The sequence below is a fragment of the Physcomitrium patens genome, chromosome 14, assembly GCF_059467195.1.
Source record: "Physcomitrium patens ecotype Gransden chromosome 14, ASM5946719v1, whole genome shotgun sequence".
Classification (NCBI taxonomy): Eukaryota; Viridiplantae; Streptophyta; class Bryopsida; order Funariales; family Funariaceae; genus Physcomitrium; species Physcomitrium patens.
Window position 1 is genome coordinate 16,294,729 of NC_143423.1, and position 27,191 is coordinate 16,321,919.

General features: G+C 41.8%; 4 protein-coding genes across 8 annotated transcripts; all 4 read left to right on the forward strand.

Moving 5' to 3' along the window:
* The first annotated feature begins 703 nt into the window (after nucleotides 1-703).
* On the forward strand, nucleotides 704-2,421 carry LOC112291129 (uncharacterized). Of its 3 annotated transcripts, none has more exons than XM_024538177.3 (5): nucleotides 704-841; nucleotides 960-1,321; nucleotides 1,585-1,654; nucleotides 1,889-1,942; nucleotides 2,202-2,421. In XM_024538177.3, the coding sequence occupies exons 2-5, from the start codon at nucleotides 1,107-1,109 to the stop codon at nucleotides 2,277-2,279; spliced, it is 417 nt and encodes a 138-aa protein (XP_024393945.1). In that variant the 5' UTR covers nucleotides 704-841; nucleotides 960-1,106; the 3' UTR covers nucleotides 2,280-2,421. The 3 variants fall into 3 exon arrangements, with proteins under 3 accessions (XP_024393945.1, XP_024393946.1, XP_073394594.1); XM_024538178.3 differs by having other exon boundaries at nucleotides 726-885; nucleotides 1,078-1,321; XM_073538493.2 differs by having other exon boundaries at nucleotides 753-841; nucleotides 1,078-1,321.
* A 3,114-nt stretch (nucleotides 2,422-5,535) lies between these two features.
* LOC112291008 (large ribosomal subunit protein uL24z) lies at nucleotides 5,536-7,351 on the forward strand. Its single transcript, XM_024537929.3, has 4 exons — nucleotides 5,536-5,611; nucleotides 6,464-6,576; nucleotides 6,760-6,901; nucleotides 7,072-7,351. Exons 1-4 carry the CDS (start codon nucleotides 5,596-5,598, stop codon nucleotides 7,242-7,244), a joined length of 444 nt encoding a protein of 147 aa, XP_024393697.1. The 5' UTR covers nucleotides 5,536-5,595; the 3' UTR covers nucleotides 7,245-7,351.
* A 4,887-nt stretch (nucleotides 7,352-12,238) lies between these two features.
* LOC112291909 (FT-interacting protein 3) lies at nucleotides 12,239-17,943 on the forward strand. The gene is made up of 13 exons (XM_024539890.3): nucleotides 12,239-12,703; nucleotides 12,951-13,022; nucleotides 13,310-13,515; nucleotides 13,832-14,366; nucleotides 14,526-14,666; nucleotides 14,778-14,916; nucleotides 15,122-15,315; nucleotides 15,457-15,615; nucleotides 15,704-16,164; nucleotides 16,280-16,697; nucleotides 16,812-17,105; nucleotides 17,213-17,331; nucleotides 17,474-17,943. The coding sequence occupies exons 1-13, from the start codon at nucleotides 12,611-12,613 to the stop codon at nucleotides 17,658-17,660; spliced, it is 3,018 nt and encodes a 1,005-aa protein (XP_024395658.1). The 5' UTR covers nucleotides 12,239-12,610; the 3' UTR covers nucleotides 17,661-17,943.
* Nucleotides 17,944-19,624: 1,681 nt separating this feature from the next.
* Nucleotides 19,625-27,015, forward strand: LOC112291659 (uncharacterized). 3 transcript variants are annotated; one of them, XM_024539413.3, is made up of 15 exons: nucleotides 19,625-20,164; nucleotides 20,564-21,321; nucleotides 21,472-22,137; nucleotides 22,349-22,465; nucleotides 22,618-22,818; nucleotides 22,946-23,338; nucleotides 23,534-23,614; nucleotides 23,950-24,057; nucleotides 24,236-24,361; nucleotides 24,556-24,684; nucleotides 24,864-24,992; nucleotides 25,190-25,309; nucleotides 25,595-25,681; nucleotides 25,804-26,299; nucleotides 26,464-27,015. In XM_024539413.3, exons 2-15 carry the CDS (start codon nucleotides 20,647-20,649, stop codon nucleotides 26,829-26,831), a joined length of 3,696 nt encoding a protein of 1,231 aa, XP_024395181.1. In that variant the 5' UTR covers nucleotides 19,625-20,164; nucleotides 20,564-20,646; the 3' UTR covers nucleotides 26,832-27,015. The 3 variants fall into 3 exon arrangements, with proteins under 3 accessions (XP_024395181.1, XP_024395183.1, XP_073394767.1); XM_073538666.2 differs by having other exon boundaries at nucleotides 20,034-20,164; nucleotides 20,557-21,321; XM_024539415.3 differs by lacking the exon at nucleotides 26,464-27,015 and having other exon boundaries at nucleotides 19,637-20,164; nucleotides 25,796-25,935.
* The last annotated feature ends 176 nt before the right edge of the window (nucleotides 27,016-27,191 follow it).

The window sequence follows — 27,191 nt, forward strand, 5'->3', positions numbered from 1 at the left end:
TTGAAGTACAACAAAGTAATATCTTTGTTAAAATAGCTTGTAGACAGGTATATCTTTGGTCATTGCAAGCTTTATTCTAAGTCAATCATTTAGTGAAGCAGACAGAAGTCCAACAAATGGCATTTATTAATTCATAACTAATTCAATTTATTTTATTCAAAGCCAATAGTGCAATAGAATTTTTATAGGTATGATGAATTTTGTTGACAAACAAATTCTCAAACATAGTAAAAAAGATAAGGCCTTAGAAAGCTCGAAGCAACTCAAACATATCAAATGACTTTCCAGTTTGGTTCCTCATAAAGAAATAAACAACCACTCTAAATGACGCCTTAAAATGATTCATGCAAGGAGTTGAACAAGATACAAATGAGGTGCCAAAAAATAGGCAACATAGAATCAAGAAACCACGTCTTTAGCAAATGATGTGTTCAACATACTGTGATGCAATGTTTCACATGTACAAATTTGAAGCATGTAATAATAGTAAAATTGTAATTGAGTTGTTGAATCAATTAGAACACAACTATAACCACCTCCTCATCCTAAAGTGTTTTCGTAGACAGACGTAATTCTAATATCATAATTTATATACATAATTCAATTGAGAATTCAAGTAGTATTAAATATGCAATAAAGCCATCGACACCCTGAACCTACAAAACCACTCACAGAATCGAGCCAATTACAAGCCACAACCCTATTCACACATAAATCCACATTGCGACAATTGTCGCTCGAGGCTTCGGCCGCGAGCTTGTGCTGTGCACAGTCGAAAATTGGGTGGCGATGCTGGTTGCGATGGTGTGCTGGTGGTTTGGATTTGCGTCGTCTTCTACAGGTGTTCAGTAATCTTAGTTGGGTCCCGAAGTTCTCTTGCGATCGGTACGAATTTGTTGAAAAGTTAAATTCTTTCACTTGCGTCTCAAAAGCTGCGGTTCGTTGTTTGTGTTTTTTAGGTTGCGAGGATTGCTAGATTGTTGTTCAAGGCTTCGGAACCGCTTGCAGTCGACAAGATTGTGGGAGCTTTTAGCGTGCAAGAGTAGTTTTGGAATTAGGGTTGTGTGGGGAATGCAGGGTAGGGGTTGAATAAGGAGAGTGGAGTGATGTGGCGATGGAGAGCGAGGGGGAGTTTCTCGCGGATGCTCCACAATGGACCTGACACGTTGGAGGAGCTGGTGGAGCGTCATGTTGTCAAGGGAGGGAAAAACGTTTCTAGCGCTGGGTTGACGACGTCACGACGTGAAGCACTAGCGCTGTATCGCGAGATTCTGCGCACCACGCGACTCTTCACGTGGACGAATGAACATGGCGTGCCCTGGTATTTATACTCCTCATCAGTTCATTGGGAATAAGGATTTCATAAGCGTAGAGGAATTCTCGCACTAGGTTAGAAGAGAAGCTTTTATCGAGGTTTAGGGCTTTGCTACATCGCATTACTGGTGAGATAGAATCTGGAATTTTTTTTTGATATGGCATGTGCCAGTGGTTCAGGTCGGTGTTTCAGCTGTGTTTGCATTAGGTTTATACCAAGAAACATCTGGTGCAAGAGAAGTTATGTTCGGTTCTTGTTTGTGATACCAGGAGAGATCTCCTGCGGGACAGTACACGGCTGGAATTTGAGCAAGCGAGATATGAGACGGATCCTGAAGTTGTGAGTTTCATCAGATTATAACAACTTATTCAGTTTCAAATTTAATGGGTGGGAGGAGAGGTTTCCCGTTGATATACAATTTGTTCATGCGACCTTGTATGAAACTCTTTGTGACATTAACAATTGGCGCTTCCACGCATTTGGATTGCAACAGCTTGAAATCCAGAGACCAACAAATTTGTCTATTCCGAGTGTATCGAAGGATAACTGACAAATGTTTACCATGTGATGCAGATAGCCAGGTTGCTTGTTGTGGGAAGGGACGCAGTTCAAGCTGCCATTGAGAAGGTGTTGTGCTTTTCTTATGTATTTCTCTTTATTGTCAGCGATTATTGCTCTGTCTGAAGTGGGTGGTTTCCAAAGGAGGTTTCCAAAGTATGTTGAAGAATCTCGCTCTAGCCTTAGCAAGTCTCTATCTAATTTGGGCTCTACATTGGGTACTAGATGCGTGGCCTCGTAATTTCTAACGTCGTCATTCACATACCTGATCATTTGTCTGTGAGAGGTTACCTAACTAGATCGAATTCGTTGTTGCTGCTTGGGCCAGTTTTCTGTGAAAGCAGAGGAGTTGATCAAGAAAGAAACTGCACCAAATTCGAATCCGCGCCCAGATAGGTGGGATTAGTTAGTTTACATCAAAACGTGAATGATCTTGTGCATAATAGGGAAATTTCATGTAAGACACTCGGCATATTGTCTTTGTCTTTGTCTATTGTATTGATGTGCTCGGTGTTTGATCTTCCGAATATGAAGTCATTTTTTCAGAAGATTCGTTGATTTAGCGAAGAGTGCATGAATTTCATTTGGTACTGAATGAAAACATGTTGAAAGTTTATCCATCTCGCATGAATTTCGGCGATTTATACTGTGTAATTACGCTGAAATAGTTCAAGTTTGTGGCCCCAACTCTGCAACTGTCAGGCTTCCGAGTGTGTGGTCAATGCTAAGTGATCTAACTATTGGGATGAAACATTGCATCAAACAAGTTATTGAAGCATGCCTGAGGCTACAAAAAGATGGTTAGAATATGCAAGTTGCGTAGAAATAAATATCGAGGATGTAGTTTGTAGTAGAGCTTGTAGGATTTGACCTTTGTTTTATGGCTTTGCTTCATTCACAACTCTTAATGAACAAGGAAGAATTTCATGTAAGGACTGCGGCTGCCTGCCACTATCAATTCAACTTGAAAATTTGTCATCTACCCTGGAATTTACAGGGAAGTGGGTATGGACCTTGGAATGGCATTTAATATATTTATTAGACACTGCTTATTTTATATAAACATTGACATTCAAAAAGTATGGGTCTTCCAAAACGCAATATTTTAATGAATGTTATATCTGAAATAGACTTGAAGTGATTACTTGGTAGAAATTTATTCAAACTGTCTTTTGCTCAAACTTCTACACTAAAAAGAAGGGGAATGTTAAATAGACCCAAGTTTTTATTAAATTGACCCACCCATCTTAACCATCATCCTATCTTAACCATGAAGAAAAAAAAAAATGGCCTCTAAATTCATTTCTCTACTACTAGATTTGCAACCTATAAAAACCAACCACATTCATCATGATTACTATATTCTTCATCAAGAGTGGGTCTATTTAATACTCCCTAAAAAAAAGTGGTATATTAGAGAAGAATAACCTTTTTTAATTTATTATTTAATACTAGTATCTTTCATCAATTCTTTTTAGATTTCTTGTATTGTGACAATGATTAATAAATTCCATAAAAATTCTTCAAAATAAAAGGTACTTTTTAATATTATTTGTATGTTTTTGACAATATGGAGAAAATGATTTTTTTTTTGTATATTACTATTTTTATTTTTTCCTTTTATGATGGTAAAATTATATGTTTGCATCATAAAGTACTTTGAGATGTAAAAATATATATATATATATATATATATATATATATCTGTGCACATACACATAATTGCAGATATTTTTCCATATAAATAAGATAGTCTAATGTATAGTAGTAATACCAATAGAACAAGTTGGTTCTTAATTTTAAACTACTAGTTGCATGATATTGGTGGCTATTATATTTAGTAGTCAAAGAATTTTATCATTATTAAAGCAATGATAATATTGTTGAAGATTGTAATATAGCAATAGTGTTTTATTAAATAATCTATGTTGCTATAGTTAAAAAATAACTTGATAAGTTTTAGTTGTAAATTTACAAATTCATAAACTACAATTAGAATTTATGGTTTTATAATCTTAAATTTGATATTATTAGTAGATTGTATTAAGACAATTCTAAAATGATAAAGTTAAAAATAACTTATCTAAATCATCTATTCATAATTAAATATGTTTGTATGTCTTATTTATAACTAAGCTATTAAATTTTTATAAATAGTAATAATTTTATAGTAAATCATTTAGAGAGGTAATAATATAAGTAAAAAAAATATATTATTCTAGTAGTACAAAGTTATCATGTTTTTATTTTTTATTTTTTATTAAGAATATAATATAATTATGTAGATTTCTAAAATTAAATTATTTGATTTATTTTAAATTAATTTAATATTTAATTATTATTAGTTACAAATTAGATAATAGGTTGATAATTATGCAATTCTATTTTGATGAAAAAAATATTATTATTGATGAAAATTAATAATTGAATGCATTTTGAATGAAATAAATAGCTAATCATAAAGGCATCAAAAAAAATAATTTTTTGTTCATTTTTATTTATAATTTAGAATTTACAATTTTTTTTTCTATTAAGTACATTTTTTTGGTAAAATAAAAATAAAAACTACATTGGATAAAATTGATTCTAAATGTAATTAAAGATTAACTAATATTATCCAAAAAAACCAACAACCAAAAAATATGGTTATTGTTAATGTATGACTATATGTTGTGATATGAAATATATAATTAAATAATAATAATAATAATAATAATAATAATTGCAGTAATTAAAAATTAAAAATCACAAATTTAAATCTTTTATGATTTTCAAATGTTAGTATATGTAAAATATTATTACATCAAAAAGAATATATAAAATTGTTTATGTATGTAAATCATATAATTGTAAAATTTCCCAAAATATTAGATATAATATTTTTTCACTTGTGCCTCTTTTTTTACTAGAATCTTGGTAATAGCTATAGTCATAATTATTAATGATATGACAAGGACTTCAATACATCTAGTCCAATTTTGTAGAAACAATGACTATTTGATTAGAGAATTAAATGAAACAATTACTATTGTAGTAGCTCTTGTTTCTTTCTCAATAAGTCATACTCAAGATTTATTTTTTGACAAAGTAATGTATTTAAAGAAGAAAACAAAAATTTAGATAAAACATAATATTATTCATAGCATAGTTTATAACAATCAAGTCTACAAAATCGCAAAATCCTTGTACATGTTAGAACATGTGTACATATACGAAATTTTTTTAATAAAAATATCAATGAGATCAACAAAAGATTTGTATCTCTGTTTTGCAATATTACCTTACAATATAATTTTGCTTAAAAAAATAATGTTCTTAAATTGATTCACTGATGCAAATGTTTTTGTAATCACACAAGGCAAAATATTGTACTTGTAACATCCTGCCTCTACGGTAATACAATCTATTACAACATAGGCTTAATTTTTTATTTTCAATACAACTATCCAACGAGTTTCATTAAAGCGCTTTATAAAAGGAATAATAAACAGAATAAATGGATGAACAGAATAAAGAGATGAAAACGACAACAACGATGAAATGGTTTCTTCATCCTCGAACCCAGTCCGAAGCTGGCAGGTTTTGGTCCGAACCTGGAGGTTCGGAATCTCCCGGAAAACCTAAACCTGCCGCTGTTGCTCAGGATCGGTCTTTTCCAACACACAGTTGTCGAGGCCTGCGTCCGGAGCAGAGGAGCGAGACTCTACCGCAATCCAGCCATCATGAAGTTCTCTCCGCGTAAGTCTTGAATGCCTGAATTTGTGTTTCAACGCGGTCACTGGAGAGTGATTAGAGCCCGAATGGACTTGAAACCTAGGTGCTTGTGCTCGATAAACTGGTTGCCTCGTCCTCCGGAAACATTGTTCGATTCTGTGAGTTTTTTGTAGGGTATGTCTTCTTTCTTCGACTGGCTACGCGTTCGGTACTCGTTGCATGGCGGGAAAGTTCTTATGCCGATGTTTAAGTGTCGACGGTTGACCCCTTGATTCGTAGTTGAAAGGTCGTGTTTAGATTTAATATTGTAGTACACGTCCTCACAGACGAAGCAGTTTTGAGGTGATGAAGGTAATGTTGATTCTGTTTCGTTGGCTAGAATTAAGCCCTAATGCGGAAGAGCTACTTTAGGGTTTAGCTGCCGTCGTGGATTGTTACGAAATTTTTCATGCAAGTTCCCTGTTTGTCATTCCGGTTTGGCTTGAGGGTTCTGGGTTTTTGTTTCCGGTATCGATTGCATTTATCCCTGACCTAGATATTCTTCGTTTGATTATGATAGTAATTCTTGTATACCCATTTACTAAAAGGTGATGTGAATGTGTTATGAAGACCTGGTTGCGAGCGTGTATGCGTATGTTCAACGCCGGAATTGACCTTCATGACTGCACTGTTGATTAGATTTGGATTGATTGATACCGTACTTGACCTGGGTGGTAACAATGCAACTCCCGGAGTTCCATGATTTTTTGCTGTTTTGGAACCTGCGTTGCATCTTTTTAACTTTATCTTCGTTGAAGATGCTGTTTATTGGTGCATCATGACATCCCAACTTTATTGGCTTTACAACTGCATAGATTTCCTTGTCTTAATGTGCAGGTGTGAGCAGCTCTAGACGCAAGTCGCGGAAGGCACACTTCAGTGCCCCTTCCAGCGAACGCCGCATTCTTATGAGTGCTGCCCTTTCAGCAGATCTGAAGAACAAGTACAACGTATGTAATTATAAGAGTTTGTTACACCTTAAGTTGCGATGAACTGTCCCCTATTTTTTACACTCTCCCGATGAAATCATCTCTTGAATATGAAAAGCGTTTCCAGCGGCTTTTTAGATTAGGTTTTCACTTGATTACTATGCTACTGGAAGTTGTTTTGATCACCATCACTATTCATCTCAGGTACGATCTGTTCCTGTAAGGAAGGATGACGAGGTTATGGTTGTCCGAGGCACATACAAGGGCCGGGAAGGAAAGGTTGTCCAAGTGTACAGGCGTAAGTGGGTGATCCACGTTGAGCGCATCACTCGTGAGAAGGTCAATGGTATGTTTCTAATTCCCTAAACGTGCAGTAAGATGACCTCACAATTTGATCTTTATTACTTTTCCAACTACTATCCATTTCTTCTCTCATGTGATCTCATAATCATCTATGGTACTCTAGATGTATCGAATCGTCAGTATCATCTCATACTTTGTAACGTGATTCTGTAGGCGCAACCGTGAATGTTGGCATTGACGCATCAAAGGTGGTGATTACTAAGCTCAAGCTAGACAAGGATCGCAAGGCTCTTCTTGAGAGGAAGGGCAAAGGTCGTGCTGGTGACAAGGGCAAGGGCAAGTTTACCGATGCTGACGTTGCTCCTCCTCTACAGGAGGTTGATTAGATTTTGTTAGTCCAGACTTGAATGGGTAATTTTTTCCTATGAACGCGACTTGCCTGCTGGCTCTTTAAGCTAGTCCCTTTCAGTTTTCGTGGGACAAGTTCTTATTATCCCCATCGTCTCACAGTTCTTCGATGTATGAATGCGCTGAATGATATGAGTTCGTGATTGTTGCCGGATATCAGATTGTTGGTTCTATGACTGCTGTCATGTATCGTATCAACATATCTCTCCATCGAAACGCCTTCCAATATGCTTGTGATTCGAAAGCCCGATGTTGCTCTTCGGTGCATTTGTTGCGCTCCGCATGTCACCTGACCCAAATATCAAATTTGAATGGAAATTTAATACAATCACCAAGTGTGTTGTCCTGTTTGGACGTCCCTGAATTTGCATGTGGCATTTTTCTGCGGTGTTTTAACAGGGATGGATATAATTCTGACGTCCCGGCCCCGCCCTTTGAATAGCATATGCGGAAATCTGTTAGTGAATGGCACTGCAGGAATGTTTCCACCACACTGAATCGAAAAATAGTAAAGTCCATCTGTTCATGACATGAATACAAGCTCCAGTTTCTTCAGAGCAAGAAGATCCTGCTATCGGATTGCTTGTTTCAGACAAAGGAGAGACTTGGCTCTAATTGGATGTCACAAGCAGACATGTGTAAACGTCCTGATGCATGGGATGACTCCAAGTGCATCCTACATTGTGTATTAATAGAATGATGTGTCCTTGGAAGTAGACAACAGCTCTTTCCCATATAATCATGAAGTTGAAACATCCCACCTGACAGTAATGTACAAGCTTTCTTGCAGAGGCCCTTCTGGATGCACACCCAGTGTGAGCCTCATCTCCTTGTATCCACAGGCCAACCTGCAAAGCTACTGTCCCAAACTGTTTTTTTCACCATGGGAGAAGAAGCAGTAGCCCTTAACCTGCAATGTCCAGGTCCATGGGGTTAGGGCAACTCTGGTACCAGCACCCACCCAGTGGAATCATGGGCTGAATCTCAGAGCAGGTTTAGTCTGACCACATCTTGCAAAGCCAAACCCTAAACCCAAGAGATTAAGCTGGTTGCCCTTCTGTAGTCTTGGGGACAACCCCATTGGCCATGAAGAAGCAAATGGTTGCAGCTCCAGACTGTGAAGGAGATCATGCAAAGCCAAATTGTCTGGGTGCTGAACATGATGTGAAGGAAGTGGGCAGTCTGAGGTGTTGTGGCTGTTGAACTTATCCCAATACAGGCAACACAAAAGGGATTCAAACTTGTGCACTTGAGAGAAACCCAAGTGGTGGATCATGCAATGAGTCACATTGCAGGGCAAAAAACATGCTGCAGAAAGAAAGGCAGTTGACTGGTGCAGTGAGAAGTGGGTGGTGAATGGTTGGGCTTATGTGACTCAGGAAGGCTTTCAGGACCCTTTTTTGTTCTTCTTCTTCTTCTTCAGCTTCAGTTTTTTTTTGTGGGGCTCACATGAAGGATTGAGGAAGAGAGCCCTGGCCCTGGCTTTGAGTGTACAACATTCTGTAAAAGATTGTCTTTTCCATGTTTGTGTGGAATCTAATAACTAAGGAGCAATGCATTCTAGTATTCTTTATTCCTCCAAGATGTCTCGAGTTTTTCTTCATTTATTTATTCTGTTATTATTTTTATTTATTTATTTTACTTTTTTAAATATTACTCAAATGCTGCTTCTCATGGAAAGTATTATTGTTGTCAATTGCTTGTAATGAATTTTGGTTTATGTGGATATTGCAATTCACTACATAAAGGATGTGTTTGTAAATAATCTGTAGTTCAAAACTAGGTCATGTTGGTGATATACTGGAATTGCATTATAATCTTCAATGATATGTAAATATGTGTGTAGCATGTATGTGAAAAGATATATATATATATATATATATATGTATACATATCTTTGAGTCATAATTGAACAATTTATATTAATCAAACTGGAGTTTCTGTTTTCCCTTTTCTTCTTTTCTGGTTGTTGATTGATATTAGTATTATGTGGTTGCTATTATTATTGATCACAATATAATTCTTTATGTGGTTTTACTTATAATTTTTTTGTGGGATAAATACTATATATATATATATATATATATGGATGATCACCGACTGAGATTTTATTAGGTATCATTATAAAATATTAAATTTAAATACTCTTTGAATTGTATTCCAAATACACACATATGTACATGTTTACATACATACATACATGTAGCTTGTGCATTGAGGAAACCTCATTCATCTAGGTTTTAGTCTTCAATGTTGGAAATAAAAATTGGTATACGGGTTACAGTAGAATACTTACATTGTCACATGTTTAATTAAAGGAAAGGGGCAAACTTTAGATCATATGTATATCAGATGTATTTAGTGCTAAGCTCCATTGCATTTCTGTTTGGCAGCCTCTGATCAGTCTGTCGCCTTCGTTTGTTTCCACTCACATATCTTGATACCCTAATCCTAATATCAGATCATGACTTCATCTCTGTTGATCAGACACTGAGTCCCACATTCATAGATGTCATCTTTTGAGATACTATTGAAGAAGAGCCTCTGTTGATTATTTCTTATTCTCTGCACAGACTGTGATGTGAAAGGATGGCAATAAAAGTAATATATATATATACATATATATATATATAATCAAATACAGGAAATATATATATATATATATATATATAATCAAATACAGGAAATTACTGTGTACTTGCTCCGACCAAGTCAATGACATGAATTGCGTTATGAGTTAGGATTTGCACCGAGGGAAACCGAAGATCAGCGGGCAGCTTGAAAAGTGCTGCCCAGGTAAACAACAACAACAAAAACAACAATGTACATAAGTATGTTTTCTTATCTAGAAGTTTTGTACTTGTACTAGATTATTGATTTCAATTCTCATGCAATGTTTCTGGTACTGGAGAACAATAATTACAAAATGTGGACATAATGTTTCTATATTTTAGATGCCAAACTGAAACTTGCATGAAAGTGCTCAAAATCCATCCTTAGTGTTTAATGTTTTTGTTTTTTTACTTATACTACACAACACATTAGAAAAACATTTAGCTTTTGTGTTTTAAAGACACCATTGAATAGTTACCATGGAGTTCAAATCATTGGTGGTTGTAAGACTTTTAGAAATGAGATTGTGGCCCATGAGTCGTGGTACCCACTTTTTTCAAAAACGCAAAAGGTTAATGTGGCAGGTTCCAAATGAGGGCGGTATTACCACGGATGACCAGAGAAAAAGCTTCCGACACGTTATCATCCTTTCTCATACTTTTCACCCACAGGTTGCTTTCTATGCTTCAACCAACAATTTAGTGTTTTTCGACACTTTGTTTGTGCTGCGTATCTGGAGTTGCAGTGAGCAAGATTCGAGCCACAGTGCGTGGCTAGATTAGCAATGGAGTGAGTATTCGTCGACGTCATTGTAATCGCTGCTTCTTCGTCGCCCTGTTGAGAAGCGCCAGGAGCGGTCAGAATAAAGCGGACGGAGGCTGCAGGAAAAATTGCACTGTGGACAGAAAGGCTCTGAGCACCGTCTCGTGCACACCGCTCCCTCGCATAAAACCCAAAGGCGGCGGATTCGTAAAGGGAGGGGGCAGGTTTTGACTACATTCCATTGATGAGGAATTAAAAAAAAAAAAAACATAAAAAACATAAAAAACAAAATAGGAACTTAAACGCAAGGGATGATCGTTGCTGCAACTTGTACTGATGGTTGCACTGTCTTCCGAATGAGGTGGCTTGACCCTCTCCATCACAGATCCGAGCGCTTGTGTACGCTGCCAATACGATCCAAAGCGGAAGGAATTGTCTAAAAAAGAAAGAATTAGAGCGTCGCTGGTGCAATGGCAATGGGCACCGAAATGGATGGGCGGAGGAGGCCAAAAAGGTCCCAGAAACGGCTACTGGATCCTTGCCAACTGGTGGCCATCCGGCGACGATGAAGGCGAGGAGCCAGATCCTCGACTCCAACAAGACCGTTGAGATCCGTCTGTCAAGACAAACCGCCAGCTCCGTCCCGAGTCCTCCCCCGGACCCCGGAACACTCAAACTTAGCCTGATCTATGGCCTAATATAAGGCGACCCAGTCTTTGAATCAACAGCTGATCGATTGAATGATGTGTGAAACAGGACCAACGTCATAGAGAGTAATTTTAATTTCCAACTGAAGGACCGGTTGGGTGTAGCTTTGAGGCAATTCCAGTCGCGATGAAGCAGCTCTGCCCTCCGAACTCGTGACGAGAGGAGGCCGATTAGAAGCATCCGACGAGGTTTCTTTCGTTTTTTTATAGATGAAAATCGTGTAAACAAGTCTATTAAAAACCACTCCTGCCACCCCCACAACCGCATCCTCCAAAAATAAACAACAGAAGAATGACGAGTTAATGGGGCCATCAATGAGAGGAATTGTAGTTCTCAAAAGTGGATCCTGCGTGGTCAAAACCAACACGACACATCCATCACCTTCAGAAACACATGAGTATGCACTGCGTAAGTGAACAGGTCTAATTCAAAAAACTTTCATCAAAGCCCAAGTAAAATCGACAACTTTGACAATAAGAAAGAGGGAAAAAAAAGAAAGGAAAAAGACAGAAACGAATCGATCCTCAACCGAAAGTCGTCCATCCATGATTTTCAACCAACCGAGTTGAACAGGTGTTGGAATTCACAGTCTAATCTCAGTGTCTCATACAACTTGTGTTCATGGGATTCACTCTCTGTCCGGCAGGACAAGTGCATCAACTGTACTAAAAATTCACTGGATCAGAATGGTGGGACACATGTCCCTTACAAAGCCGTTGTGTATACGTATAGTATCGTAGTTAATACGGATACAAATCCACTTATCATACGCTCCGTGATACGTACCCTAGCACAGCACAGGCATGAATCAAAAGAACGGCCTCGACGGTGCCGAGTATTCGAATGAGAGCTCGCGCGTCCTGCCCTTCTGCAGCATTTGTAAAACCACCACCGCGGTCCTCCTGAGCTTCACGGAACCATCGCGCAATCGCAGCTCGGACGTCAGTTTGTAGGAGCAATCCTTTGATAGCATTGGTTGACGTACATTGTCTGAACAGAAAGGTCTTAACTCTAGAGTGGAATCACTGCTTTGCTAGTTGTTGAGCTCTGCGCGTGAAAGGCTGGCTGGTTTGTGGGGTGCTAGTGGAGATTGGAGGAGGAGCATTGCGAGGTTGAGTTTGTGCCCGTTTGTGGGGTTGGGTCTAGTCGAGAGCCAGCTTTTTGGGGTCTGAAGGATGTGAAGCAGAGATTTCGGTGAGGAGGAGCATGTGTGTAGGTGATTTTTCTTAGGGAGCAGTTGGTGGGAGGCAGATAGGCAGAGATGTCTGGTGGTCGTAAGCTTGTTGTAGAGATCACCTCGGCCAGGGATCTTATGCCCAAGGATGGGCAGGGCTCATCGAATGCGTATTGTGTGGTGCGTTTCACTGCATCCCGTCTTCTTCGCCACTCCATGATTGCCAGTCATTTGAATGGTTTTGACGTGAGGAATGTTTTCGGTACCGTATGAGGGAGTGGAAATGTGGTGAATTTGGTTGGGTTCCAGGGGGTTACTTGTGAGGTCTTCCTTTCGGAGAATGTCCTCCCCCGTAAATTAGCGCCATTTTCAAGCGAATTGCAACAGCTGTGATTATTCTAGTGTTGATAACGTGCCTGACCCACAGCTGGACTACGACGGTCAGCGGAAGCGAACCAAGGTGAAGACGAAGGATCTTGATCCAACATGGAACGAGAAGGTAAATTCACGCACCACTAATCTGCTTCTTAATTTCCCGCCAGCCAGGGAAACGGCGTGATTCTCTTCCAATTAGATTCCTATTTAGTTTTGTATTCGGCCTTGAGTGTTAGGGAAAGTCTTGATCAAGATCTATGATTGGAATGTGAACCCTTTAAGTGAAACATGTTGTTTGCCGCACTTGCGGAGGGTGAGTGGGCGAATGATGTACCTAGCGCATTAGATCTTTGGGACTCAGAAATTTTATCCTGACGTATTCATCAAAGCCTGTGGTTCCCTTTGGTGCAGTTTGAATTTTTGATCCATGATCCGTCCATGCCTGGAGACTTGGAAATCAATGTCCAGAATGATAGGAACAACGGAACTGGGAGGCGGAGTAGCTTCTTGGGACGAGTGGTTGTTCCTGTTAGTACTGTACCTCCGAAACCAGAGGGTGTGAAGTGGCACCCATTGCAAAAGAGAGGACTCTTCTCGCACATCAAAGGCGACTTGGGGTCAGTTCTTCCGTCTCCTCACTCCATCTTTAGTGATAATCATGGGCCCGCACGTTCTCATTCCTGTCTAAACATGTGCTTGTTTGTGGAAACTCTGCCCCTATAGGATTCAGGGGCTTTTTCAGTCTTCTCAATTTTAACTGTTCGGGAATTGAAGTACTGTATTGGGAGGAACCGATGTACATGATGTGGATATAACATAAATGGATTGTGTTAATTTCAAATGCTGGAATGGGATCGTTCATCTATTTAGTTCCTTTTGCCACCATGAGGCCTTTCGTTCCCTGATTAGTGCACATCAATCGTGTACATCCAGGCTCAAAGTTTGGTGGGCGGTGGATGAGCCTCCAAAGTCTGATGGCGAGAAGAAAAAGAAAGAAGGTAAGGCAGAGGGGGCCAAAGAGGAGAAGGAGGGAGGTGGCGGTGGAGGCGGCAAGAAACAGAACAAGGACGGTGGTGGAGGAAATGCTGCCGAAGATGGAAATGATGGAAATGAGGATACCAAACCTAAAGGTGGTGGTGGAGGTGGCGAAGACAAGCCCAAGAATGGAGGTGGAGGTGGTGAGCAGAATTCAAAAGGGGGCGGTGGAAACGCTAGCGGTGGTGGTGCTGGCAAATCCAAAGAGGTCAAGAGAGAAGCCAAGGCGGACAACCAACCGCAGATGCCAAGACCCTCTCTAATTACCGTTCCCGAGGCAGATTTCACTGTGAAAGAGACGAACCCCGATTTAGGAAAAGCTGTAGATTACAGACAGCATTTTGATCTGGTTGAGCAGATGTCCTATCTCTTTATCCGCGTGGTAAGGGCACGGGGCCTCATGGGGAAGGATGCGAACGGGTTAAGCGATCCTGTAAGTGTCCCATGCCAAGGTGTCACACCTCACTCTTGCAAGGAGCTCATTAGGAAAACTTGATCGAGGTTTTCTTTTTTTGAGTAGTGCACTTAATGGTTGACACAGAATGGTTGATCTTCGTCAGATCTGCCATTGACTTCTGCCTCTGTTTTTCAGTATGTTCGCATAACAGTAGGAGCTGTGAGAACGGAGACGAAGATCATCAAGCACAATCTTAACCCAGAGTGGAACCAAGTGTTTGCTGTGGGGAGGGATAAGGTTCAAGGCGGAACTCTTGAATTGTCCGTCTGGGACGCGGTAAGATTGCTGCTCCGGTATGTGATTAACACAGTAATGCACCTTTTGTAATCATGTCATTGCAGTAAACAATCTGTTCCACCGTATAATTGAGCGCTGTATTTCTTACAGGACAAGCAATCTAAGGATGATTTTCTCGGCGGATTTATGATTGCCCTCTCCGAGGTTCCCGTACGAAAGCCTCCAGAAAGCCCTCTTGCACCGCAATGGTACAGGCTAGAGTCGAAGGCTGGACCGGGAAGAGTGAGAGGTGAGTTCAAGTTGCTTTTATCCAGCTTACAGATGATATTCTATTAACCTATCAATTCTAAATAGAACTCCAGTATCACTTACTGTACGAAGAGTGAAACGATGGCTTAGAAGCACTTTGGGGGGTGAGACATTTCTCTTCAATGACTCCCATGGATTAACACAGTTGCTCTCTGTCCCTGGTGGAATTGCTTTGGTCGCTTCAGGGGAGATTATGGTCGCAATATGGTGGGGAACCCAAGCTGACGAGGTGTTTCCCGAGGCCTGGCAGTCGGACACTGGTGGCCATGCTATGTTCCGATCTAAAACGTATCTTTCACCAAAGCTTTGGTACTTGCGGGTGAATGTCATAGAAGCCCAAGATTTGGGTGGAATGGATAAAGGGCGAGTTCCAGATCCGGTATGTCAATGTCATGTTCAGTAATACTTCTGAATCTTATCTTGGCAGTGTTTCAAAGTGAACGTAGGTGAATGTCTGTGCTGATCGAGGACGTACGAAGACTTGGATTGTATCTAAGCTGAAATTCCTGATGTGATTTAGTTTGTCAAAGCTCAAGTTGGTCCGTACCAAATGCTGCGAACAAGACCAGCTAGTGTGAGAAGTTCCAGTCCATTCTGGAACGAAGACTTGATGTTTGTTGCCTCAGAGCCATTTGAGGATTGGCTGCTTCTACTGGTTGAAGACGCGTCGGGTCCAAGGGTACTTATCTCAACTCAGATATGTATCCGTTCTTTGAAGTATTATTTTTCGTAGGGTTTTCAGGTCTAAATTGTGTATCTTTTTACAGGGCGAAATTTTGGGTCTCGCGAGGATTCCTCTCAACACAATCGAGCGTCGGATTGATGGCCGTCCAGTGCCCTCACGATGGTATATCCTAGAAAGAGAGGGTGGGAAGGGAGGACCATTTTTGGGGCGTATCCATCTGAGACTGTGCTTTGATGGTGGGTACCATGTTATGGATGAGTCGCCCAACCACATCAGTGACACACGACCCACTGCCAGACAGCTATGGAGGCCTTCTCTTGGTGTCTTGGAGCTCGGTATCCATGGGGCCAACAATCTACTCCCCATGAAAACCACCAAAGATAACCGGGGGACTACTGACGCTTACTGTGTTGCGAAGTATGGGCCGAAGTGGGTTCGTACCAGAACTATCTTCGACAGTTTCAATCCGAGGTTTAATGAGCAGTATACGTGGGAGGTTTATGATCCTTGTACTGTCATTACCGTGAGTGTGTTTGACAATCGGTACGTTCTAAGCTCCATTCGATGTTAAGTGTCCTCAATGGTTTTTTATGAGAGCTTTCGCGGCGGGACAGTTGAGTTTTCTTGTTGGTTGACCTGATCGATTGTGCAACTGCAGTCACACCCACCCGATGGGACCTGCTCAAGTGAAGGACTTGCCGATCGGAAAAGTTCGGATCAGGTTATCCACTCTCGAAAGTGACCGGGTGTACACAAATTCATATCCTCTGCTGGTTGTTACACCTCAGGGAGTTAAGAAAATGGGTGACATAGAATTGGCAGTGCGGTTATCTTGTGCATCAACAGCTAACTTGATGCACGCTTACCTTCAGCCTCAGTTGCCGCGTATGCACTTCTTCTACCCAATTGATCCAAGACAACAGGAACAGTTACGAGTGGCGGCCATGAACATAGTGGCATTGAGGCTCATGAGATCTGAACCTCCATTGAGGCAGGAGGTTGTTCAATTCATGCTCGATACTGAGGCCGAGCGGTGGAGTATGCGCAGAAGTAAAGCCAACTATTTTAGAATTATGGTGTGTTTTGTAACTACTCTAACACTCTTCATTAGCTGTTCTACCACTTATTCCGATTTTCAGGGGAAGCGATCACTGCCTATCTATTCTAATCAGGTCTTTGTTGCTTCGCAGGGTGTACTTAGTGGCGTTTTGGCAGTAATGAACTGGTTCTCCGATATCTGTAGTTGGAAGAGCCCAGTGACCACAGTTCTCGTGCACATACTTTTCCTGATACTAGTTAGATATCCGGAGCTCTTAATGCCTACTGTGTTTTTGTACATGTTTTTGATCGGAGCTTGGAACTACCGCTTCCGGTCACGGACCCCTCCCTTTATGGATGCGAAACTGTCACAAGGGGAGTACATCGGCGACTTAGACGAGTTAGAGGAGGAGTTCAATGTTGTACCAGCTAGTAAAGCGCCAGAGGTACAAAGAGGTTTAATTCATTGATTTACTGATTGTACCAGTTCGGAGGTAGAATTTGGTTACTCTGTGGCAGTCTTTCGCTAACCCCAGTTGATCTTGTCGTTCAGGTATTAAGGTATAGATATGAGCGGCTGAGAGGAGTGGCTGGTCGTATTCAAAATGCACTCGGTGACCTTGCCAGCATGGGCGAACGGCTTCATTCGCTCCTTAGCTGGCGTGATCCCAGGTGAGTGAATACTCGCCTGAAGTAGCAACTTGCTTTGAGGTGCACCAATTGGGACTGATCTATTTACTGAGTTAACTGCGCTTAAGATAATATATGCTCGTGAGACTAATCCCTTTCACTTTTGTTGTCTCTCTTACCTCAGGGCCACTGCAATGTTCATCACATTCTGCCTGATCGCTGCTATAGTACTCTACGTGACGCCTTTCCAAGTGGTTGCAGTGCTCTTGGGGGTGTATGCATTGCGGCACCCTCGGTTTCGCGACCCTTTGCCTGCCCTGCCAATAAATTTCTTCAAACGGCTGCCGTCGCAATCGGACCGTATACTCTAGTTCAGGACTCCATTGTTATTTCTTAACAAATGTAACCGTGGGACATTCGCTCACCTCTCAGTTGCAACTTTTTGTACTATTGTAATACCTACATACTGTTCATTGTAGGAAAATTTTGTAGACCCTGTCTTAAGTAACCAGCGGAGGCAGAAAGTGTAGATGAGTTAGAAACTAGGTGTCAGCTAAACTAGAGCGATTACAACATGTTCTTCGTCGCATGCCACAATTCATTTATCGGATGAAGGCTTACACTATTTATACGACTACTGGATATTGAAACTGTTGAGCTGCCTCCAAGTTGCCTGAAATTTTGTAATTCTATGTAGGATTAATGGTGATGTACCTTGTTCTCATTGAATCTGTCCATAATATGATCATAGTCCTGACTTCGAAAGCTTGAACTGAACATTCTGATGGATGGTGGTGAATATGGCGAGCAACCAAAGTAACTACTCATAATGGTGCTTTGCAACAATTGTAGGTTGGCGACATTTTAAACGTTTGCACGACTGCACGCCTCACATGTATTTCACATCTTAATTCTTCCCTTCAATGACTAGTTATTAAAGCAGCTTATCCGTTAGCTTTAGTAGAGTCACGATTGCACCTTCATTCCTCAGGACATGTAAGTTTGATAATTGGGCCACAATACGAGCCTCTCTGATAACCAGTGTCGGCCTGATAATTGGAATTGAAGCCGCACTGAGCATTTCGGCGGAAACCAAATTGTACGGCGCAGTGATCACATCGTGGGGGCCTGCGTGCGCAGCCACTGCTCTGATGCTTGTCAGACCGGACAGTTGGTTTCTCTGGACCCCAAATCGTTCAATTTTCATAACTTCTGTGGTGTTGCGCGACTGCTGAACTCTGACCCCATCTACAGCACATCCCGAATTGCGTCCCGGCTCTTCAGTGCTAAGAAACTCCGTCTGCAGAGCCTTCACTCCAGATTCCAGATTCTTCAACCTCCCGTCTCTGAAGTTCATTTGTGTTCTACCCGTTCAATCAAATATTAGTTCATGAGCCGTCTAACATGCAACTGACCACTGAAAAAGCGCGTTGTCGATTGGCGGGCCTTCTCGTCAGTTCAGACTTCCAAGGGCAGTCAGAATGGAATAGCTTCAAAGTAATGGGATCCTTGCGGTGCAGGTTGCATTCCGCCCTCCAAAACTCAACATCAACGCTCTATAAATGAACACTTCAAGCCATTCGAGTTTCACCGCTGCTCTGTGAAGCAAAATCTGTGTTTGTAGACCTAAACCCTAGTTGAGTATGCATTGGAAATGTAGGAAGTTACCATTTGTCTATACAGAGAATGGTAGGCTCCAAAAAGGGATAGGTATTGAAAGCATGAGGATGGCTCGAAGTTACTATTTTTTACGTTGGTTAATTGTACAACGTCGCTTCTAGAATCAAAAGTTGGTTTATTTTTATTCTTTATTTTATTCTATTTTATTTTTGTTGAAATTTATACTGATCCATATGAATCACAAATAGAACAATCAAATAAAAACATCTGCGGTGGAACTGTCGTCTTGAAGGTATAATGCGTGGGTAACGAACAGAGTAAAGACGAATGGATGAAATTTAACCTGTCATCCATCATGGCTCCCCTCTATCTCTGTCCCTAGAGTCGGCCCGCCCTAGAAACAGTGAATGAAGTTGACGTCGTGGACAGACAGAATAATGTAGAGCCCGATGAATTGCCGGGCGAGGTGAGAGGTGGTCACCGGGCAACTCGACGCTGAGGGGAGGGAGGAGCTCGCTGACTTCGGCGGCAACGGTAACACAATCGGAGCCGTCGAACCTCCGGAACGTGGATCTAGCAGCGGCAGGGCTCCCGAATTTGAACCCCCCCCCATGTCGGATTCGAGCACGTTGTGATCGTTGACGAGCCTATTTTTGGCGCTACTAGCGAGTCGCCTTTTGTCCTGCAAATTGGCAGAGGGATGTCGCAGGGGTACTGGAGTACTGGACGAGCTTGCAGCAGTAGAAGCAGGCCAACTGCCAGCGTCCGCATCATTGTAGCATGATTCCATATCGCTTGAAATTGACGCAGGGATTAGTTATCTGCTGGTGGCCTGGTAGGGCGTGAGTGGAGCGTAATATGGCTTTGGGGATCTATTGAGCCAGAGCTCATGTCTCTGTACGTGCGTGTTGTCACGTTTCAGAGGTGGCCGGAGACGATGCTGTCCCGTGCTGGATTTCGCTGTGTTTCAAATCGTAGCGCCGGAGTTGCTGCCTGGTTTTGCTGCAGTCTGAGAAGAGCCAATTTATAGATGGTTTTGTTTCTCGATAGTCACCGTAGTGGCAGCCTTAATAATGGGCATATTGCTTCACATGGATGGAGCGAAGAATTGTCCCGGAGGCGTTGTTCTGTGGAGAGCCTAGTCTGTTGCGTGTGAACAGGAGCAAGAGGAGCTGCCCGTAATCGCTGTCGCAGACTTGCGAGGGAAAGTTTGAGGCCGAATCTGCACCGACGAGATTTTTCAGAGGTTTTGGAGGTACTGAACCAATTCTCTGATTTCTGCTGCTGCAAATGTAGGAACCGTATATGAAAGATGAGAGATGAAATACTCTCAACAATGCGATGGATAATTTCAGGGTAGCCAACAATGTTCCGCATTGCTTGAAAGCTTCGACCTCCTGCGACTAGCGAGTATGGAGTCTTTCACTAAGAGCGAGGATGACTTTAGTTAGTAGGTAGCCCCACTACGTCGCCGTTGGCAGTGTTCAATGAGCAATTTAAAACTATCTTAAAGAGAAAATCTTGAGTGTGGTCATGTGATGGTTGAAAAATCTAGTCTGAATGCGAGTCCTTTAGACAAGTAGTGATCAGGTTTGCTGTGATGATCAAGTTTTCAAATGAACTCACTGAGTTGTCTTCAATTATGAGATGGCAGAATTCATCAGCATACATGGGAAATACTGAAGGCTTCTTCCCTGGTTGCGCACAGCACCACTAATCAAGGCGGTGCAGTGTGCTATGCCTAATCAAAGGATGCCAGGGCGGAAGAAAGCAAACCTTGTCCACAGCCCTCGCAACCCTGGGCTGGCCACTATCATTGCGACTCCAGAACTGCAGAAAGGAACATGTAAAGCTCGAACAAATTCTACATGCCACTCCTCAGTTAATGCAATAACTCCGGAAAATGGTGCCGCACCTGTGTCTGGGCGAATGGAGGATGGTGCTGGAAAACAAGGGAACACCAAAGGGAGGCCAAATTCAGGCCTACTACTAAGGGTTTGCCTGGGAAGTAGTGTTAGATCGTATTCCCACTCTACTGCTGCTGAAGCTAGAGAAGCCTGTCGAGCCCCCTTAGATTGCAACAATGTAATGCGGGAGCTCATCACAACCCCATCCTCTCTTCCCTGTTCGCCCATTGGTAGGCAGCGAGTCCTCTCGGAGAATCTGACAGCTGACGATACAATCGGGAAATCTGTATATGGCTCATTAAATGGACGCCACATTAGCGCGAAACTTGCTGCAAGTGTGACTGGCATTGAAGGACGATTTGAGGCCGAGGATACACAAGTGTGTGAGGAATTAGCTCCCATGTACCGCGTTATTATTCTTGCTCTATTTACGACTGCCGCCTCAGCAGTCAAGGATAAGAACAGGATAGAGATTCAGAGACTCTTGAAGATTGTGGCTGAGCAGGTGGCCTTTCTGGACACTGCTTCAAAATTTAGCACATTCTGTAGAGGTCTTACAGCTGTCGATGGAAATGGCATATGTTCCTCTAGCAACTACTTGATATCACAAACAATTTCTGGTGCAAGGCTAATGTCTGTTCTATGTTTTGTGCAGGAGAATGAACTTATTCTCATGAGGCAGCAACTTAGTAATCGGTTTGGCTCTCAAGACATTACAGAGCCGTATAACCGCCCTTCAACTCAAATTGTAGGTGATTTGCCAAGCTTGAAGAATCTCCAGTGTCCTGAATTCCATGACGTAGGGTGCTTGGAATTGGACGACGCGGTTAAAAGTGTCTATACCAAAGTATTGGAAAGATCAGATGTGAACAGTCTGATAGACTTGAGACTTAAGTCACCGTCGCCCTGGAATCAGGGCCTTCGGCTTGGGGATGGTGGTGATTTATTATCAGAAGAGGACAGTGAAGTAGCTAGAGATGATGCTGTGAATAAGAATGTGGTACTCGTGGAAACTCCTGGAAAGGAATCGAGCGCCGAAGACGTTCTAACTTTCTTGCGTGATGCCAACTCTATATTCGAAAAGTGTCTTGAGGACGAAGAAAAATGGTATGTCAACCCCATGGCAGGTACAATTGAGGACTGCTACGACGTACAACGCACCCCTGAGAGAGAAAACCTGAACTTCGCTAAGTACTCACCCTTAACTCGACGATCACACGAGCGCACTGCTTTAAAGCCATCAATCGGAAACAGGCGCGTGTGGAATGCAGATTACAGAGTGCTCCCTCTAACAGAATTGGCCCCTGCGTCTCCCTTGCAGGTAATTGGTGCGCTTGAAGCAATGAATTCACAGATTTTATACTTCACAAGTGTCGGAGCTGGTCACACTTCCGGAATGCGTTGAGAGGATGGGGTTTATATATTATCACTTTGTTAAGGAGTTTTGACGTACCTTGTTGTTTTGAAAAATTCGCACGCATGCGTACTGCGACTTACACGGAAGATCTTTATTTGGATGGCCCTGGCTGCAGGTCATTCCATGCCGGCTATCCAAGGAGTCTGTTACACTAGTTTCAGATACCAGGTGTATGGACGAGGAAGTTACAGCACTCCGTGTAGAATGCGCTGCCGTTGTGCTTAAATTGAAGGTACTGCACATCGTCGACTGCCGTCTTTGGTCCGAAATTTGTACCTTGGAGTTCTGATAGTTCCGATGATTAATGTGGAAATCTGTCAAGCTGTTGAAATGTTGCAGAAATCCTTAATGCTCTCTCATATTCACCACTTAAGTTTTGTGCAGAGTAAAGTGATGACGTCTCTAAGGAAGGAAGCCGCAAGATGCTTGGCAGAGCAAAACTTATACTCAACTGAAATGAAAATCCTAGTTGCCGTGCTTCTAGCAGCAGTTGCTAGATGTTGGCGAGAGACGGTACCACAAGCGCTGGCTGCGCTCGGTCTCTCTCCGTCTGAATACAACAGCTGCCTTTTAAACAATACCCAGGTGCGAATGATGTTTGTATTTGGTTTACTGTACGTCCTACACTAAGAACATTTCCAATTCTCTCGAAATACTCAAAGTTATTCACAGGAAATTCCCTTGATGACATGTGCTGGACACTTTCCTGCAGCGAAAAAAACCAAATGTTTCAGAATGTGCCAGAGACACTGATGGCTGGAGACAATTTTTGGAGGAGGATGACACTAATGACCACGAAGCTGAGCAACGATCTAACCGAGTGGCCGCATTGTGCTTATGTGCCTCTAATTTTGAGCAATTAAGTATATGCAAATCTTCAAAATATAATGGGAGAGAGGAATCACCAGAAATGGAAAGCACGAGCTTCTTTTCATGTGCTCCTGAAGAATGTTTCAAATCATCAGAGAATATCGAGGAAGGTGAGCAGATCGCACCCGATACAAGTTGCAGTCATCAGCATTCAGAGGAATCCCCAGAATCGCTAGGGAAGTTCGTTAGCTGCTGGGAGAATCCCTCAAAGTGGCTGAAGAACACATCAGCTCAGGTATATCTCCATATCCTCTAGTCATCTAACCACGATTTTGAAGGTGAGGATTTGGTGTTATCCTGGGATCAGAAAAGCATCTCCTTGAATGGGTTTTTTCTTTTGTGGAAGTTCACACCAAGCGCTCTTATTCACTTTTCCTTTTATCTGAAAGGAATTATCTTGCGTTCTAATCCGCTATTGAAATGGCTTCAGGTAGCAGATATGGAGTTGCAAATGAAGAGGCTACAGCAAGATGTCTTAAAGTTCGAAGCAAATTGGGAGATGAAGGAACAGGTCGTGTACTTGGCATGTGACTAAGAGCTTTAGGAAGGAGCATAATCATGCTCAAGCAGAATCAGCGAGTCATCGGAAGTGCTCCATGCTTAGCTTTGGATGAAAGAAGTATGCTGATTGGCATACTGAAGCTTTCTTTTGGGAGAACTTACTGGGAACGAAATATAAAGTAGACATAAATACTGACACTACACCACTCATTCTCTTCACGGCGCAGAGCAACTTCGCAAGACGTTTTAAGAGACTGTTCTGTCCTTCCTTTAAAGTCCTCAATTTGTTCTGTCGTGTTCGATTGTCGGATACTGATGGAACTGTGTGTCCGCTGGTGTGTGCAGACGTATTTACGTGGCAATGTTGTGGAGCTTGAGTCTAAGGCCACCGACGTTGCGGGGCTTCCTCAATCGGAAGTATCTACGTATTGTGACCGAAAGCGTAATCATGAGGTACGAAATCTTTAGCAAGCTATTGTATTCATGGTGTTTTTGGATTTGAAATGACTTATCATCATTTTCATTGGCGCAATACGCTTTAAGCATCTGAGTTCTTTTGTCGAGGTTCATTTCTGCTGAAGTCGTACCTTATGATTATACGCTGACGACTATTTCTCTTTGTAATGTGCAGGCTAATGAAATGGGTTTTGCCGAGCTGAGACGAGAACTTCGGTGGAAAGAGAGAGAAATTGCAGAGTTAAAAAGTGAAGTAGAATCTAGAGAAATTTTAATCGCGGACATGGAGCGGAATCGCAAGGTAAGCCACTTTGCTTTGAAGAAATTACTGCATCATTCTGTCAGTATTGACTAGAAGCTGGGTGATATAGCTGTGTATATCTTGACTTCGTTGCTGTCTCATATTTTTCCTTTGCTGAACGTGATAGTCTTGCTGACATGGATCAGATATCTCAATTCAACTGAAAAAGGAACAAATGTTGTACTATGTTGCAGGATCTTATGCAAGCTGAATTTGCGGAAATGTCACGACAATTGAGGTCGAAAGACTACAAGATTTTAGAGTTGAGTAGTGAAGTTCAGTTGAAAGGCCTCGAAGTTGCTGACCTAGAGCGACAAATGAAGGTAGACAATACAATTCGATGAGGTTTTCCTGGCATTAGCATTTTCCTAGAGCAAGGGCTGTAGCTACAAGTGTCCTGAACTTATCTGCGCTTTTCAAGAAAACCGTCACTAAATGTCGCGTCTATTCCTACACAAATGTGACTGACAAACGGGACATACTTATTTTAAATGATATCCAGGTAAAACTGCACACGGATGTGGCTGAGATGACACGACACATCCAGTTAATAGAAAGCAAGTTTTTGGAGTTGACGACTAAGCTACAATCAAAAGATGTTGAAATAGCGGACATCGAGCGCAACCAAAAGGTAACGGGATGTCCTAAACGCCCGTATGATCTTGCTATTCGTCTGCAATTTCCCCATCTCTTGTTTCAGTCGGACATTTCATCCCAGGGTAACCACTGCATACGTACTCTACTGTACGTTGGTTTGTTGCTGTTAGCCTCGAGAGTCTCAACAAGCTTAATTTGGGCTTATCTGGAATGCGATTTTGAGGAATGCAGGAATTCCTTTTGGCGAAGGATGAAGAGTTGGCTGCATTGCGAGAGGAATGTCTTCGGGGTCACGCTCATCTCGACAAAGTTGCCACTGCTGCACAATCAACGGAAATTGAAAAACTATCTGTAAACTCTCAACTCTTGCAAAGGGTCTATTTTCGTGTTGCTTCTAGGCGGTCTATTGTAGATTAAGAATATCAAGTTCATGAACTAATAACATACATTGGACTCGGTTTTCACCATATCATGTATATCAACTGTTGTGTAGCCTATCATATAACAATAGACTTGCGGGTCATTTTTAAAGGGATTCTTAGATCTAAGTAATCTTTCGTTATGTTTTTCATCTTCAGCGTCTATTCAATCTGCATTTGTATGAGTTCACATCTTAAATTAAGATGCGGTGTGCAGATGATATCAAATTTGGAGAATCTTTGTGGTTTCAAAGACAACGAGATTTCTAAACTGAAGCAGGAACTTCGAAGTGTCGAAATGAAAGTAAGCCCTATTCCAGCTTTCTGTTCATATTCCAAAGTCATACGTTTCTGGACTGCGTACATCGTGTTCACGGACCATCTAATTGATACGGGGAAATCGAACTGACTGACATAGTTTTACAGATAAATTCATTCAAGCCATTCCAATCTCCGACCAATAATTATGGCCGGCGAAGTTCCAAGAGCAATCACCCCTCTCAAGTTAATGAACTCGAAGTGACCCTGATTGACTCGCAAGAACCACACCTGCATCCAACACCTCAGAGTCCTAACTGCAGCATTTGCCGGCAAATTGAAAATCTCCACCCCCTCGCTTTTAGTGAAGACGAACCTTCTATAGCACCTACAAAGGTTTCAGATGGTTGTCTTGCAGCAGCGTATGAGGTGGAACACCATGAACCATGCTATATATCACCTCCAATGCCTCCAATACCATGCTATGTAGAAGAGCAATTGGATCCTAAGGAATGCGACCAAGGTCTACAAGGCGAGATGGAAGGACTGGCTGGGGCTGGAGTCTTCATGTCGCACGATGCCAGTTCACAGAATCCAACAACCCTAGCACAGACAATGAGGCCGAGGAAATCGAACAACGCCGTCTTGAAAACTAAAAGAACAGGTAACAGGTTCATGGAATTTGGACTGAGCTCTACCTCCAGGAGACTGTTTCCTCAACATTTTCGTATCATTGAATGTCTACAGGTGTGGTATTAGAAATCCTTTCAGATAAATGACCTTTTATTCATAATATTTAACTCTGACTGTACCTCCTGGCTGTGTCAGATCTCCGTCGAGTGTCGATGTCAACAACTGGCAAAAATCCACCTGGTCCAAACCGGTTGCGGGCCAGTTTGACATTTACGTCTGCAGCACACTCACAACGGAGTGGGCTGAAGCACCATTCCAAGGGCACTGAGAACCCTGAGAAGAAACTGGTTCACAAGCCTACGAAACTGAGAAGGAAGTTAGTTGTTAGTCCACCAAGAGCTGGTCAACCTGGTGTGAAGGTGCTAGGTCCCGTTTCGAATACCTTTGTGAAGACCATTAAGATCTCGGCAGACCAGAATCACGGCGCCAACCCCCTCGTTAGCGATGCAGATGGCAGACTGAAAGAGAACTCTGCTTTCAAACGTAGACGATGGGCGGCATGAAATTCCGCCTCGATTGGTACCTATCACTACCTCTCGTGGAAAGGAATACTGAAGCTGTCCCGTAGAGGGATATGTATTGTTTCATAATTGTCAGAATGTTGACACTAGAATTAATTCAATTTTAGCTTCCATCTTGGAAGCGGCAGTGGAAAACAAGCCAGGATTATTATCTGCAAAGCAGTTAGCTTTTTCTCTGATTATATTGATCAAAGTACAAATCTAAAAAGAGATGTATGGATGTGTGTTTTTGTACTTTTGTAGTTCTAAATTTTTGTAAAGTTTGTTACAGTGATGATACAGTACACATGTAGTACATTAAATTAGGAACATTTCTCATAAAATAATTTGATACAAATTCCG